Genomic DNA, 15056 nt, shown 5'->3' with positions numbered 1-15056 from the left:
ATAAGTTATGATGAAATATATAGGTTATCTGTTTAGCAAATGTGAATTATGTAATAGGATTTCTGTATATCAGCAAATAGTGGCATGGGACTAGATAAAACTTAAGATAAATGTTTATCATATATTTCAGGTATTTCTTCAGAATTTACATGGTAACATTTCTGTTTTGTGCTTAACATGCATCTGTTGAATATTTGATTAACTTATTAACTATGCATTCAGAAAAGATGCAGGTACAGTAGTTATGAGTGATCACACAAGAACTTTAATATAACAGGCTTTTAAAATTTTTAAACTATTTTTACATTTAGAAGCTTAAAATATTCTATCTCTACTTGCTTTGCAGTCACATGAATGCAAATTTTAAGGACCTTTGCATTTTATTTATTTTACCCATTGATATTTTGGTCTATTTTATTTGTGTGCCTTTTTTTTTTCTTTTTGCTACTTGCTTCTCTTCCTATCCTCAGCTAATGACAACCAACACTCACATGGTAAGACTACTGTGGATTTGTCATGATATCCATTTCATCTTTCAGTGTTCTTTAATTAAATTGTTAATTAAAGAACAATTAAATATTTTCTACAGCTACTTAAAAATATTACTTAAACCTATTAATAAACATGTTCTTTATTGCTACTCTATAAGTTCTTAAAATACAGAGAACTTATATAGGGTATAAGGTATATTAAAGCATAGGAGGAATATAAAACCACCAAGAATTTTCAAAAATAGGTAGGTTTTTGCTTCCTTGCATTTTATTATTGTTCTATGCCTCTCTGTAGCCTATATTTTGTTCCTATCTCTGCTATAGAAAATGTATTATAATTTATGCTATAAAATGCTTCAAAGACTTTAGAAAACACTCAGAAAGTGGGAGAGAAAACAAACTTTGCATAATTTTATTACTTACATGTAAAATATAAGCATACATTTTCTAGAGGAGCAGCATTCAACTATCTTTAAATGCCATCTTTGTGACATTCATCACTGAAATGAACTTTTATTGTGTGAGAGACCATGTTATAAAGTTCATTTTTCTAAGGATGGAATAACTTTCCTTTAGATATAACTGTACAATACAGTACTTTTTCTGATACATGATCTTCTCTGATCTGACAGTGATATTTTCTGTTAGATATTCAAAACTCTGCATCAGTTCACATGTGTAGTCCTGAAAATTAGTCTTTTCATATCTGTACAGGTATTGTGAATGGTTAATACTGCAAATATTCTGATTAGGTTCCTTTTTATAAACTTAAGCACACTTTTGTTGCATATATTAAATTGATGAAGTTCTAAAATCACACTGCTGCCTGATTCCCACACTTTGAAGGTTATTTCTAGAATTAGGTACCCATGTTAATATTGGATGATAAGGTGCTTTGCTTGGTGAGCAATTCAGATGCCTTTGAATGTCAAAGTGATTTAGAAAATTCAGTACCATTCAGCATGTGTAAAAATGTGTAAATGTGTAAAAAAATACAAATATTTAGTTGCAATTTTAAAGACTTGAAAGTTAGTATTCAGGAATATTCAGAGAAACATACATCAGTTTATGCATACATACATGAATGTTAGTTGGTGCTGGTGTTTATTTTCAAATATTTTAATTATGCTTATGTCTGGAAAAAGCGAAAGATTTCATCTGAAAAGTTTACCGCAACAATGTGCTATGCAACAGGCAGAAAGTAAAATGCAGAGAAAGGGATAAAAGGGCTGAGGGCAGCACTAATACCATAAATAGTACAAGATGATCCAAGTTAAGTTCCAAATATTTTAGGTGGTTGTTGAATCAAGAATTTGTAAATTCTTTTTCCCCCCAGAAGTGAACTATCGCATCCTTGCAAAACTAGTAAAAATTGAAAAAAGTCAGTGTCTTTTACTTGGATTACCTCCTGTGTCAGACTAGAGTTTGCATATCATTCAGCTCACTTAAACCCCCCAGAATATTTTTCAGTACTTAGAAAGTTGTTTGACACTGTTTGTAGAGTGATGTTAGTAGAATACTGGAAAAGTGTATTTTTAATCACTGAAATTTACTTCATAAATGCCTACTTCACTCATTTCTAGTAAACAAAACTAAGATGACAAAGATTTGTCTATTATTAATTTTTATTAATTAGTGATAATGCTTTGTGCCCGGTGTTCCAGTTTGGCTATGACATCACAGTTGGTGTTGTAAAAAATGTAGTCAGAAACCAAGGACGTAAGGAAGGTAAGAGGAAAAGAAGGCATTGTAGAAGTGATTGCAGATTGTAGATGTCATCTTAGTTTACCCATGTAATAAAACATTCTTCATCTGTGATTTTTGGTTTCAACATTTAATGCACAGTGGTTTAAATACAATGTTTAAATATAAGTTGGGTTCAGAGAAAGGTAGGAGAAATTAAGTTAAAATGGGTAGCAGAATGGGAGATACAAAACAGCAGGAAGGGACTAGATGAGAAGAACAAAGGGTAGGAAGATCGAGGATACAATGAATACAGTCACAGAAGGAGAGGAAAGTCTTGGACAGGCTGGGAGCAGATCACAGAAAAATATTTAATATACTGGATGTTAACAAACAGACTAAAAGCACGGTTCACAACCTGAGGACATGAATAGTATCTTGGGATACTTCATGTTGAAAGCGCCCTCAGCTTTTGTTGCTGTCTCCATCCCATATTGCTCTGTTTTTCTCTGTGCCTAAAATAGCAGCCTCATGGACTCTGCAGGCCTTGGGCAATGACCTCATAGCCTGAGCCAAAGACATGGGTAGGTGAAGGGTTTAGTTGCAGCTGGATGCTTCCCATCTTGCCTGACACATAGAGACACAGGAGAATTGTCTCAACTTTTTTTTATCTATCAGATTTTACTGGTAATATGGACACATCTGTTCAGTATCCAGAAACTCAGACTGATACAAGGCTCTCCAAGAGATGCCTGATACGCATGAGAATATTGGAAGATTTAACTGCAAGAAGTCAATAAATAATGGCATAATGTGAAGTTCCTGAACCAGATTCCTGCCACGTTTTAAGTACACTGATTATTTTCAAGGCACACAAAACAGTGTAGCATTGACATGACTCTGTCAAAATAAATTATTCCAAAGTAAAACTCAGAATCCTTAAAGTATTCTGCAGTTTGTCTTGTCTTCTGTACACTTGATTACTTATTGAGTAATTTTAAAATAATGAATATTTTTTTAATTATTTTTAAATGATCTTCTTTTCCCATGTAATCCGATTATCTCAGCCTGGTTCCCTGCGGATTTGTCTTGTGACTGGCTGTGATCTCCATTCAGAGTTTCTCCCAAGGCAGGGCATTTGTGAGATGTCTTGTCCATGTGGATCCCCAATTATCTGACACTGGATGAGCTCATAGAGAACTATTTAGGTTTGAAAGGACTTTTGGAGTTCTTCTAGTTCAACCCCTCAGTGCAGGGCTGACTAAAATCAATTTGCTCAGGGCCTTGTCTGGTCAGGTTCTGAATATCCCTGAGATTCCACAATCTTTCTGGGCAATCTGTTCCAATATTTGTCTGCCTTCACGGTAAAACCAGTTTTCCTAATACCTAACCAGAATTTACCTTGTTGTTTCTTGTATCTGTTGCCTCTCATCTTGATACTGTGCATCTCTCAGAAGAGTCTGGTTCTGTCTTAGCAGTATCAGATAGTTGAAGACAGCAACAGGATCCCCGCTTAGCCTTCCATTCTCAGAGTTGAACAAGCCCAGTTCCCTAAGCTTCAGATCATATGCTCCAGCTCCCTGACCAGCTGTCTTGATGGCCTTCTACTGAACTTGCTGCCATATATCAACATCTTTCTTGTAATTGGGAGCCCAATACTGAACACTGTTCTCCAGAATGTGGCCTTATGAGTGCTGAATAGAGGGGAAGAATCACTTCCCTTGACCTGCTGGCTACACCCTCGCCAGTACTTTATGAAGTTGGCCTTCTTTGCTGCAAGAACGCATTGCTGAATCGTGTTAAACTTGTTGTCCACCAGGACCCCCAGGTGCTTTTCTATAAAGCTACTTTTCAGCCAGTAGACCCCAGCCTGTACTAGTACACAACGTTTTTTGTTCCAAGTGCAGGATCTTGCATTTGCCTTTGCTGAACTTCATGAGGTTCCTGTCAGCCCATGTTACCAACCTGTTGGGGTTCCTCTCTGCATAGTACCCCTGCTCTCAAGCATATCAGCTGCTTCCCTGCAATTTGATACCATCTGCAGACATGTTGAAGCTGTGTCACGTTACATTGTTCAGGTTATTAATAAAGACATTAATAAAGACATTAACAGTATTGGCCCTAGTATCAACTCTGGAAGAACATCATTAGTTAACAACCACTAGCTGGACTTCGTACTGCTGATCACATCTCTGTGATGTGATCATATACCTCTCTGCCTGGCAGTCCAGCCAATCTTCCAGTCATCCACATACCCTAAAAGGAGTATCACCAATTTGACTATAAGAATGCTGTGGAAGTCTGTGTTGAAAGTCTTGCAGCTTTTCACTCTTACTGGAGGCACTGAAGAATTACTACATTTGGCATACCTAAATAACCTTGCTTATAGAAAAGCTAATAAAAGTAGCCTTGTCCGGAGTATGAAAAAGAGCATAAAACATTCAGATGGCCTAATAACTGAAATTATAAAGACAGTAAATATTTACAGATAATATTTTTAGAATGTTAATAAAAATGAGATAAAGAACTAGAGGCTGGACAGCTTTGAAGAACAGGAAAGAATATGTTTCAGTGGTAGCTGAAAGTTTTGGTTCTGACACAGTTTTTGTAGGGATCAAAAGCTGCCATCTTTCAACTGCTGACATACGTAAAATGAGTGATAAACAGGTGTTGCTGTCACAGAAACATCAATAGAATCAGCACTGGCAGAGATACTGGAAGAAACTGTCAGCAGCAACACAGAGAATTACCAGTGCTTTCATGCCTAGAAATGTTACTGAATGCTGTCATCCTTTCAAATTGATAAGTCACTTCCATGTGACTCTGACTAGATTTGCACAAATCTGTCTTCTCTACTGATTATGGAACTTCAGTTTCCTTGGTAACAAGTGAAGCTTTTAGCAGAATCACAGAAATGCTGGTTGGAAGGGATCTCTGGAATTCATCTAGTTCAGCTTCGTGCTAGAAGCAGGACTGTTGCCAACACTAGATCAGGTCAACCGTGGCTTTGGCTGAGTCTTGATAACCTCCAAGGACACGGATTCCATGACCTCTCTGGGCAGCCTCTTCCAGTGCTGCATTACTCTCAAAGTGATTTTTTTTCCCTAATTTGCAACCTAAACCTCTTAACATGTAATTTGGGGCCATGGGCCCTTGTGCCATCTATCACCTATTACCAAGAAGAGTTTGACTACATCATCTTTGTAAAGATTTTCAAATAGTTGTGGGCAGCTATTTAGGTTGTTCCTTAACTTTCTTTTCAACAGACTAAGTAAATTAACTCTTTCAACCCTCTCTTCTTAGGAGAGCTCTAGATCCCTAACCATCTTGGTAGCCTTCCACTTGATCCTTCCCAATTTTTTCACATCCAGGTTCAGCTTCACCATTGCTGAGTAGAGGGGAATAATAACCTCCCTTGATTCAGTGGCTAAGTTCCTCCTAATGTTGTTGAGTTTGCACTTTGCCATATTTATAATGAGACCATAGTATAGGCTTGTATTCAACCTGGAGTCCACTGTAATCCCATTCCAACTTCTTTTTTAGCAGGGCCACTACTCAGCCAGGAGTAGTAAGTACCCTGCTTCCTCAGCGTCCAAATGAAAATGATGTGGGAGACACCACCAAAAGCCTTGCTAAAATCAAAGTACATTACATCCACTGCTCTCATGACAACTACATGGCCAGTCATTTTGTCGTAGAAGGCAATCAAATTGATCAGATGTTATTTGTCCTTGGTAAACCCATGTAGAGTATTCCTGATTTTTTTTTTTTTTTTGTCCTTGATATGTATGGAAATGGAGTCTAACAAAGTATGATATTTCCAGGGATCAAGATCAAGCTGAATGGCATGCAGTGCCCTGAGTCTTCCTCCTTCCCTTTTTTCTTAAAGGTGGGCTTTTGCCCTTTTTCTAGTTCTCAGGGACCTCCCCTGATCACCTTGATTTTTCACAGATAACTGACAACAGCCTTGCAGTCACATGGACCAGCTCTTCCAGCACACTTGAGTGAATCCTGTTCAGCCCTATGAACATGAAGAGGCCCAAATTCTAAGTGATTCCTGTTGCTTCCCCACTATTGGGTTTTCCTCTCTTTCCCAAATTGTGCTGCTCCATGCAGGAGCATGCTTTGCCCTTGAAGACTCATATGTAAGGTGTTCAGTACTTCACCATTTTCTTTATCGTCTTTCACTAGGTTGCCTCACCATTCTATCAGTGGACCTACATTTTCCATTTTAAACTAGGATATCTGTAGATACCCTTTCTGTTACCCTCAACATCCCTGTCTAATTTTAGTTCCAGCTGGGCTTTAGCCTTTGTGATTTTGTTCCTTTGTTCACAGGCAGTGCTTTTATACTAATCTTTTGTTGCCTACCCTTGTTTCCAGCTCTTGCATGTTTCTTTTTTGCCTTTTTGTTCATTGAGAAACTTCCTACTTGGCCAATGGTGTCTTCTGCTGAAATTCCACATCTTCCTGCAGAACAGGGTTCCTAAGATCTCAGCATTTCTCTCTTTAAAAATCATTCAGCTCTCTTGGGCACCCTTCTTTTTCATGGCTGCAATTCCCTGAATTAAACAGTCTGTTTTCCTAAAACATAGTGTCGAGCTCTGCTGCTTATTTTCCCAACATTTCTCTGGACCCTGAACTTGGTCATCTCATAGCTGCTGCAGTTCCAGCAATCCGCTGTGACCATATTCACCACTGATAGTTCCCTCCATCGTTACAAAAGATCATTTCTGACCACTTGAAAAGCTAAAGTGTTTTTATATCATTATGCAGGTGGGGAGAAAATTAACTACAATTCAGAAGTATTGTCTTTAAATGTTAGAACATTTATGTACTTAATGTGGCTTTGATGGTTATCACATTCTTACTTGCACTGTTAGTGTTCTATAAAACATATTGTTGAACTTCCAAGAAACTGTGAGACTCCAAGGATGGCAGAGAAGTGAGATCAGAGAAAAGATGATGGCCAAGAAGACTCATAAAATTACTGCAGTTCATTTGGAAATCTCAGCAACTCATTAACTGTGCTACACTTTGTTTTTGTAAAGAAATATACCTATGAACTTTGGGTTAAGTGCATTGATTGTGTGTTTTTTACTGTATGTAGTTCGAAGTGTGTACACACAAGAGCACGACAGAACATACAATTCAAGGTTGTTGGTTAGTGTCAGTTCATGATACAAGGCAATACATGAGCTTTAAGTGTTTGTTTCTAGACAGTTAATGATACAGTGTAAGAGATAGTCTATAACTGGCATTACAGTGTAAGATTACTGTCTTTTATAGATGTTTGGAAACTGGACCTTTGGAACATTGGTGTTTACTGTGCTTGTATTCACAGTTACATTGAAGGTAAGGTATGCTGTATTCTTTCCATTGAAACTTGCTTGGAGCTCGTTTTCTCATGGCTGATTACTAATATGAGCTTCTCTCTATAACCATCATTTTGAGGTTACTAGCTTAATTTACAGGTTCTGCCATTTGTGCCTTTTTAACTGCTCAAAATTGAAAAGCTTTTTTGTTAACTAATTCAATGTAGCATCTTTATCTTGTGTAATTTTAGTTCACTCCTACTGAGTGTTCTGTTGCTTCTTTATAGTAATAACAAATCTGTTGTTTTTTCAGCTTGCACTAGATACACAATATTGGACATGGATAAATCACTTCATGATCTGGGGATCACTGCTATTCTACATTATCTTTTCTCTACTCTGGGGAGGAATTATTTGGTATGAACTGAAGTAAAAAATTGCATTGCAAATGTTATTTCAGAAACCTAAGTAGAGTTGTTAGATATTTCGTTTTTTCCCCCAAAACACAATTCATTTTAGCTTTTATATATTGTAGAACTTCCAATAGCTATCACATTTTAAACATGGCAGTAATGCTGATTACAGAATGCTCAGCTCTTTTTTCACTGAAAAATATTCTTAGAGAATAGGCTGCTAGAAATATTCTTAGAGAAGGCTATGAGAAGACGAATATCAGACCTCTGACTGCCACTAAAGCTATCTCAATACTATAAATAAAAAAAGACAAAGGATTGGTTCTAGTGGCCAAGGCTATCTGTCTGAGGCAGAATGTCACAGAGTAGGTCAAATCTATGCTGCCTGGGTCTAGCCACTCAAAGCGTGTTTCTCTTGACTTCTAACAGTCTAAACTAGAGCCAGGCAGTGAAATAACAATGAAGCCATGTGAATGATGAGGGGCCATGTATTTGAGGTCATTCCTTGCCCTCTTTTATTTAGTAAAGTAGATTAGCTCTAAATATCTGAACACCTACCTATCCTACTGCTGGTAAGAAAAGAAGCTTTTTAAGAAACAATATAACTCCTGCCCATAGCTGATTTAAAAATATTAAACCCTTTTTTTTATTATTATTTAGAAAAATTTTGCTTACTTGAAATGGAAATTGTTGGGAGGAGAGTAAGTTGAAGTACAGGTTCAAGTTCTTATTATGCCTGATTGTCATCAGGAACTTGAATTCATGTCTCTCACCTGTAGAGCGTTTGTAGGTACAAGGTCCTCTCTTTTAATCTCTCCTGCTGGAGCCTGTTCTACTTTGTATGCGTAAATAAACATGTTGAGGGACCCGAGATAAAACAACAGCTACTTGTTGCATGACAATTGAGGTGCCATTTAATTTGGAGAGAGAATATACAGTGATTCCTTTCCAAATGAGTAACTAGCTGTCAGCTCTTGGATATTCAGTAGCCTCTTTTTTTTCAATAAAATCAGATCTCATTTTTTTCATCATCAGAGTGACAACAGTTTGCAGAAGTGCTATTTTTCCTGAAACTGTCAGTCCTGCTGTGTATTAGAGATGTCACTATTTACATGCAGCAGCGTATTTTAACTTGCTTACTTTTTAGAATACAGGAACGTCTATCAAAATTTGGAAACAAGCTGAAATATGGTTATACCAATATGGAAATATTTGGGCTATTTTAACAATTTTTACGTATTTGGAGATTCTATCTGCCATTTAAAGAGATTTCTGGTATAGTACTTAATTACTGACATTAGGGCTTTACACTGCAGTATTGCTACAAACTGTCCATTGATCTTTGTTCTCAGTAAGCATGGCCTCTAGTTCCAATTAGGGTAAAAATAAATGACTGTCATATACCTTAAATTAGTGAAAGCAGTGAGGGCATTTTAATGATCGTAAAACTGCCATCCAGATACAGGGAAACGTGCAAGTGAAGGCAAGCAAGTGAAAGCAATGAGAATAGAGGAAGATAAAAAATGTGGTGAATAGGTTGAGGAGCTTAACATGAAGCCCCAGTCAGAGCTGTCTGGGGGTGCTTGAGGAATGAGAGGTATGAAGAAGGTATGAGAGGTATGATTGACAAGCCTTGCTCTGAGAAGCCATGCACGAGAGTGTGCAGTGGGAAACAGAAGGAAGTAATGGCTAGGAGGCTGTGAGAAGAAATACGGGGGTGAGATAAGGAGTAGGTGGAAGAGCATAAACTGAGGGTGAGAATGCAACTTTGTCTTTGCAAGAGAGAGGCAGCCTGGGGGGAAGGATGACATGATATTTCCCTACACCCTGGAAGACAAGAGGAAGACAGTTCGCTCTAGCCAGTGAATGTCCAGATCTCACTTTGAGAAAACTGGGATGGATGACCTTGCACAAACTGAGGAACTGAACCTGCTGCATTTCATTACTGTCGTAATATATTTAACATTGCCAGCCTTTCTCTTGTGTACTGAATTTCTATTTAATCTTTTCCCACTAGGCCTTTTCTCAATTATCAGAGGATGTATTATGTGTTCATGCAAATGCTGTCTAGTGGTCCTGCATGGCTGGCTATAATTCTACTCATAACTGTCAGCCTTCTTCCAGATGTTCTTAAGAAGGTTTTATGCAGACAGTTGTGGCCTACAGCAACAGAAAGAATCCAGGTAAAAAATATTTTTGTTGTACAGTTATTTTTTGTACCACAGATCTCTAATAATTAGACTTCTTTCAGGTTTAGAAACAAGCTTAGAGCAGAGGTTCCCCATGTATAATGTATGTCACTGGTTGTTTACTTTACACTTCCAAGTGGTATGGTGAATGAAACTGCCTATTATTTACATGGTGGTATTTACCTAAACCCTGGGGTGAGCTCTGTGCCTCCTTACCAACAACCACTGGGAAATCAGCTGATAAAGATGGTGGGAGATGGCTGTACGGCTGAATATGATTCCTGATTTAAGGAAATAAAAAGGACAAAGGGATGAGGATTTCAGTGTGGGTAGATAGGAAGAGTGACATAGGAAATAGGGACATGGCCTGGATAGTTTAAGGTATCCAATAGGAAGCAGGGAAAGGGGAATTTAGGCATCTGTCTCAGCCTAGGACAGAGCCTTCAGTTGTTTCTGTTGTTGCAGAGTATTCAAGGGTGCTGTCCACACCCATGGTTTGAAGTAATTACCTTTCCAACACAGAAAATATATTTGCATTATTCTACTGCACTAAGGAATCTTTGATAGGAGCATTTTAGCATTTGTTGTCCAAGTTGAACATAGTTGTCTGCAAGCTAATTTAGCTAAGCTAAATAAGCTAAGTCCAAGTTAAAACCCAATATGTCATTTTACTGAAATCCACTTTAAAGCAGAGATTTTAACAAGCAGTTTCAATCCTATAGAAGAGGAACTCTGCAGCTGCATGTGTGTTTATTGTTGAACAAAAACTGTAATTTATATGCTTAAAATAAATGTGATGAATATATATTGTGTTGGTAAGGAATATGTAGTAAACTCATGCCAACATTCAATTGTATTGCATGATCTGTGCAATATAACACTTTCTTAGTGAACTATTTTGTATTGATGCTATGCCTGTTACAAAAATCTGTATTTAAACTTTATTCATATTCTCTTAAACATTTTTCCTCTTTTATATTTCAAATTATATTTATTTTGCCTATTTTGATGCATTATTTCTAGAAAAATTTTCATATATATTTGTCATAGTAAATTACGTATGCCTTACTGTCCCCATGAGAAGAGTATTTTTAAATCTGTTGTCACCTTTCTTCTGATCGGCCCAACAGGACAAACTGTTGCATAAAGGCCTCCTCTGCTGAGGCTGAAAGGGAAGCCAAGTTCTATGGGAAGCATGGTCTGGGGCCACCAGACTAACCCCAGCTGAAGATTTTGCCTGTATTTTTGGCTTCAGCAAGCTTTCATTTGTTACATATGTTAGAAGGTGTATGGATGGTAGAGGTATTGAATCTGAACCTTGTGTTACTTCCCTTGCTCTTTTCAGCACACCAGCTGCCACTGATAGGTTAAATTTATGAATTACCAGTAACTGTGTGTTGGGATTAGTTAGTATTTTAATTTCTATTAGGAAAGATATTTTTCATTAAGAGGAAAGGAATAAAGGAACTTCACTTCTAAGGAAAATAAAATTTCCTTTTTGGCAAAGGTAAAAATAATTCTATTTTAATATTTGTAAAGTAAACTACTTGCCATTGTTTTGCATTCCTTGAATATACAGAATTATGAAATGCTGTACTTCAGGCAAGACTATAGCATTTGCAGGCTTATCAGCATGTAGCATTTTTTCTATTTAGATATGTTTAATAGATGTCTATATGGCATATATGCTGCTTGTAGAAGAAGTTGCTCAGTGTAGTTCTGCATGCTTTAATTTTAAAAGTTTAAAGAGAGAATGTGAATGGGTTAATGCAAACAAATAATACCCCAATTAAGGTATTACAGCATTTCTCATTGACATTGTATGTTAGTGCTGAAAATGAATCAGTTGTAAAGCAAACTTTTTGGATTAACACTGGGCAATACTCATTTTTTAATATTTAGTAGAAAATCTTTGGCTTTTAACCAGATATATCCCTTGTGTTTCTTCTTCCCTCTCTCTGTTTCCTCCTGTCTTCCAATCCGCTCTGTCTAAATAACTGCTACCTTGCTTTAATCATAAATGATGTGCACGGTTACTTCCTACAATCTTCTGGGGAAATCAGACTAAACATCAGTGCCTTTCTGTTGAGCAGTCCACCATCTTTATGCTTTCTCAGACTTCAAGCAGTCTAAGTTTCTAATGGAAAAAAAGGTGACTTTTTTCTGCCTTTCTGCATGCTTGGCCATTTCATTCAAGGACAGTAGAAAGTTTATCATCAGAAGTTATTTACCATACTCATTGTCTCCATTTCTGATTCACAAGCCAACTGTACTTTAAAGAAGAATACTGTTTATATAGATTTTTCCTTCTTCTGTTTATTTATCCCAAAGAACCTATGAATCATTGTCACAATCCATCACTATCACTATTCTGTCATTTTTGCCACTGTTATTACTCAATTTTACATGTTTCTGCCTCAAGAATCTAAGAATCTTAGATTCCCATTCATTGATATATCTCTAGGTGAATGCATGTTGTGACTAAGTGGAATATTTACCACACAAAGAAATGATGATACCCATTATGCCAATGTTACTAGCTTAGTACAGAAAATGTAGTACTGGAAGATACCGAATTGATCTTTCAAATATCTGGATGTATCTCCTCTGCTGTTATGGAAGAATATACAGCTTTTTTTGGCAAATTATTTCTAGCATACATTTTGAAATCAAGATTTTCTTGTACTCCATTTTATGAAATTCTGTGATTCTTTCCAGAAAGAAAATAGCCCAAGATCCAGAAATACATACTAATTTAATAATGAAATTGAAAAAAACTAGCAAATTTTGGCTTCACTGAAGTTTATAAGAAAGCTCTTTTTGACTGAGTAGTAGGAGACTGTTGGTTTCCACTGTAGAATTTATATCCTTATTTTTTAACTACATTAAATACATTTTCTCTCTCTTTCTGCCTTCAAAAATGTAGTCAATAAAAATGACAGAAACTGCATAAATCACAAGGAAAATACACCAATTGTTTTCACTATTGAACATCTTGGCTAAAACTAGCTTATAGTTCCCTTAGGATTAGTTTGAATGGGCTTTTAACCAATTATTTTTAAACTTACTGCATTCATATAAGCTATGAAACCTTCTTTATAATAAAGAACTTCTGGAACAGTTAACAAGTAAAACACAAGACTAGCTAAAAGCTAGCTTTTAATGGGCTAGAACATTAGTTCTGCAAAAGCTTTGGAGGAATCTGTTGTCTTTGAGTAATTCAGGCCAAAACCTGCTCACGCCTCATACATGTGACTGTTCGACTCAATACATCAACCTGAATTTTGTTCTTTAACTAGAAGAAAAGAACAGGGATTGTATGGGGTTTCTCTCAGGCTTTACTTTTAATAAGCAGTAGGATTATTTTAATATCCAAACTGCATTAATTTGTTGTGGAAAATACAAATTATCCTCTTCATGTTTTTTATTGTCCCTTCAATTAACAATGCTTCAGTAATCCCAGATATTTTCTAATATTTGGATTGTGAGCTGTAAATAACTTCTAAGTTTTCATTCCTTTTTAAGAAACATTTTTCTTTTTCTCTTGGCTTCTGACTGATGGTTTTTTACTTCACTTTCATTTTAGTCACAAGATCAGACCATCAGCCTTGTTATGAAATCTCTACCCTTTGCCACTCTTGGGGAAACCCAAAGCGGCACTTCTGCCACTGGGTGTCTCTGGGGATTTGTCATTCTTCTGTTCCTTGATGGGCTTAGCTTCTGTTGAACAAGTGCACAGCACTCTTAGAAAACTAGTGACCAGTAAAATGTTGCCTTTGTCATGTGTTGGGCTCCTCTTCTATGGAAAACAAAGAAGGGGATGCTGCTGTTGCAATATTTGAATTCTGTGGAAGAAGTTACCTTGGCAGCTCTCCCTCCGTCTTTCACCACGTTGTAATGAATAAGCTGTAAGTCGGCCTTCATTACTGCTGGGCTCCATCACCTTCACGTGCAATACTCCCTTCACTATACTGTTGTCCTGGGGAGTAGTGAAGCAGGACATCTGCTCCTTAATTTAGAATGCCTGGGCTGGCTAGGCGAGAACACCTTAAAAGAAATACTGGGCCAGCGGGGCTACTAAATGCCCTGTACTGCTGTAGGTACAGCACTCATACATGGCTTTATCAAATCAAAGGGAACTCTCTAATCCCATACAGGTCATTGTCAGTGGGGAAGAACACAGCCCACGGTAGCTGGTTGTGGTACAATTTAAATATTTTGGGGGGCAGTTAAGTATTTTTTTAATAAAGTTTGGAATGGAATTAAAAACATCCTCAGTGTGGCTCAAAGGGTTAACATCAGGATTGAGAAATAGAAAACTTGTTTTACGCTGAATAACCTTTTATTTTTCAATCTATCAAAAAATCTGTCACTTTACAGGACCTTGGTACAGTAGTTACATTTGTACCAAATGGTACAGTTCGTTCACATTTCCCTTATGTATTCAGCAAGAGTCTCAGTGTTTTTCCTCATCCTTGCAGAAGAGTATGAGACATAAAACAACTCTAAATGCACTGGCGAACAGCGATGGGCCACTTCTTGAAGGAAATCTTTCAGCTTCCGAGGCATAATTAGATCAAAGCTAGGTAACAGTACTGTATGTGTTGCCAGTTTGGATTAATTTCTATTGGTGAACTGTGCTTTTTACAAATCAACTGTTTCCTCCAGAGTTTTTGCTGTACTTTACCAATATTGATATAAAATCATTAGATTTTACTTGGAGAGCTGTTTTTGCAAGAGCTATTCCGTATCCCAGGTAAGATCTTTCTGACTTAGACACTTACTACTGTAATGCAAAACAGTGCGTCTGCATGAATCAGTGTACCTACATTAAAGTCCCATTAATACATTGGGTGTAGTGTGACATCTGTTTTATAGAACTGCAGCCATTATTGCAGAATGCATTCACATTACGCTATGGTATAGAATATATAAAGTCAGAAGTAATTCTCACCCATTAGCAGT

General features: G+C 36.9%; 1 protein-coding gene across 1 annotated transcript in view; it reads left to right on the top strand.

Annotated features, from left to right (window-relative positions):
- Positions 1-15056, top strand: part of ATP11A (ATPase phospholipid transporting 11A) — a 138029-nt gene that overhangs the window by 118701 nt on the left and 4272 nt on the right. The window contains exons 26-28 of the mRNA XM_062575480.1: positions 7464-7529; positions 7803-7906; positions 9920-10085. Coding sequence (XP_062431464.1) covers positions 7464-7529; positions 7803-7906; positions 9920-10085 — 336 coding nt within the window. The remainder of the gene's footprint in view (positions 1-7463; positions 7530-7802; positions 7907-9919; positions 10086-15056) is intronic.

Source organism: Rhea pennata, chromosome 1 (genome assembly GCF_028389875.1).
Source record: "Rhea pennata isolate bPtePen1 chromosome 1, bPtePen1.pri, whole genome shotgun sequence".
Classification (NCBI taxonomy): domain Eukaryota; kingdom Metazoa; phylum Chordata; class Aves; order Rheiformes; family Rheidae; genus Rhea; species Rhea pennata.
The sequence above is the reverse complement of the archived record's forward strand: the minus strand, read 5'-3'. Positions and strand labels throughout refer to the sequence as shown.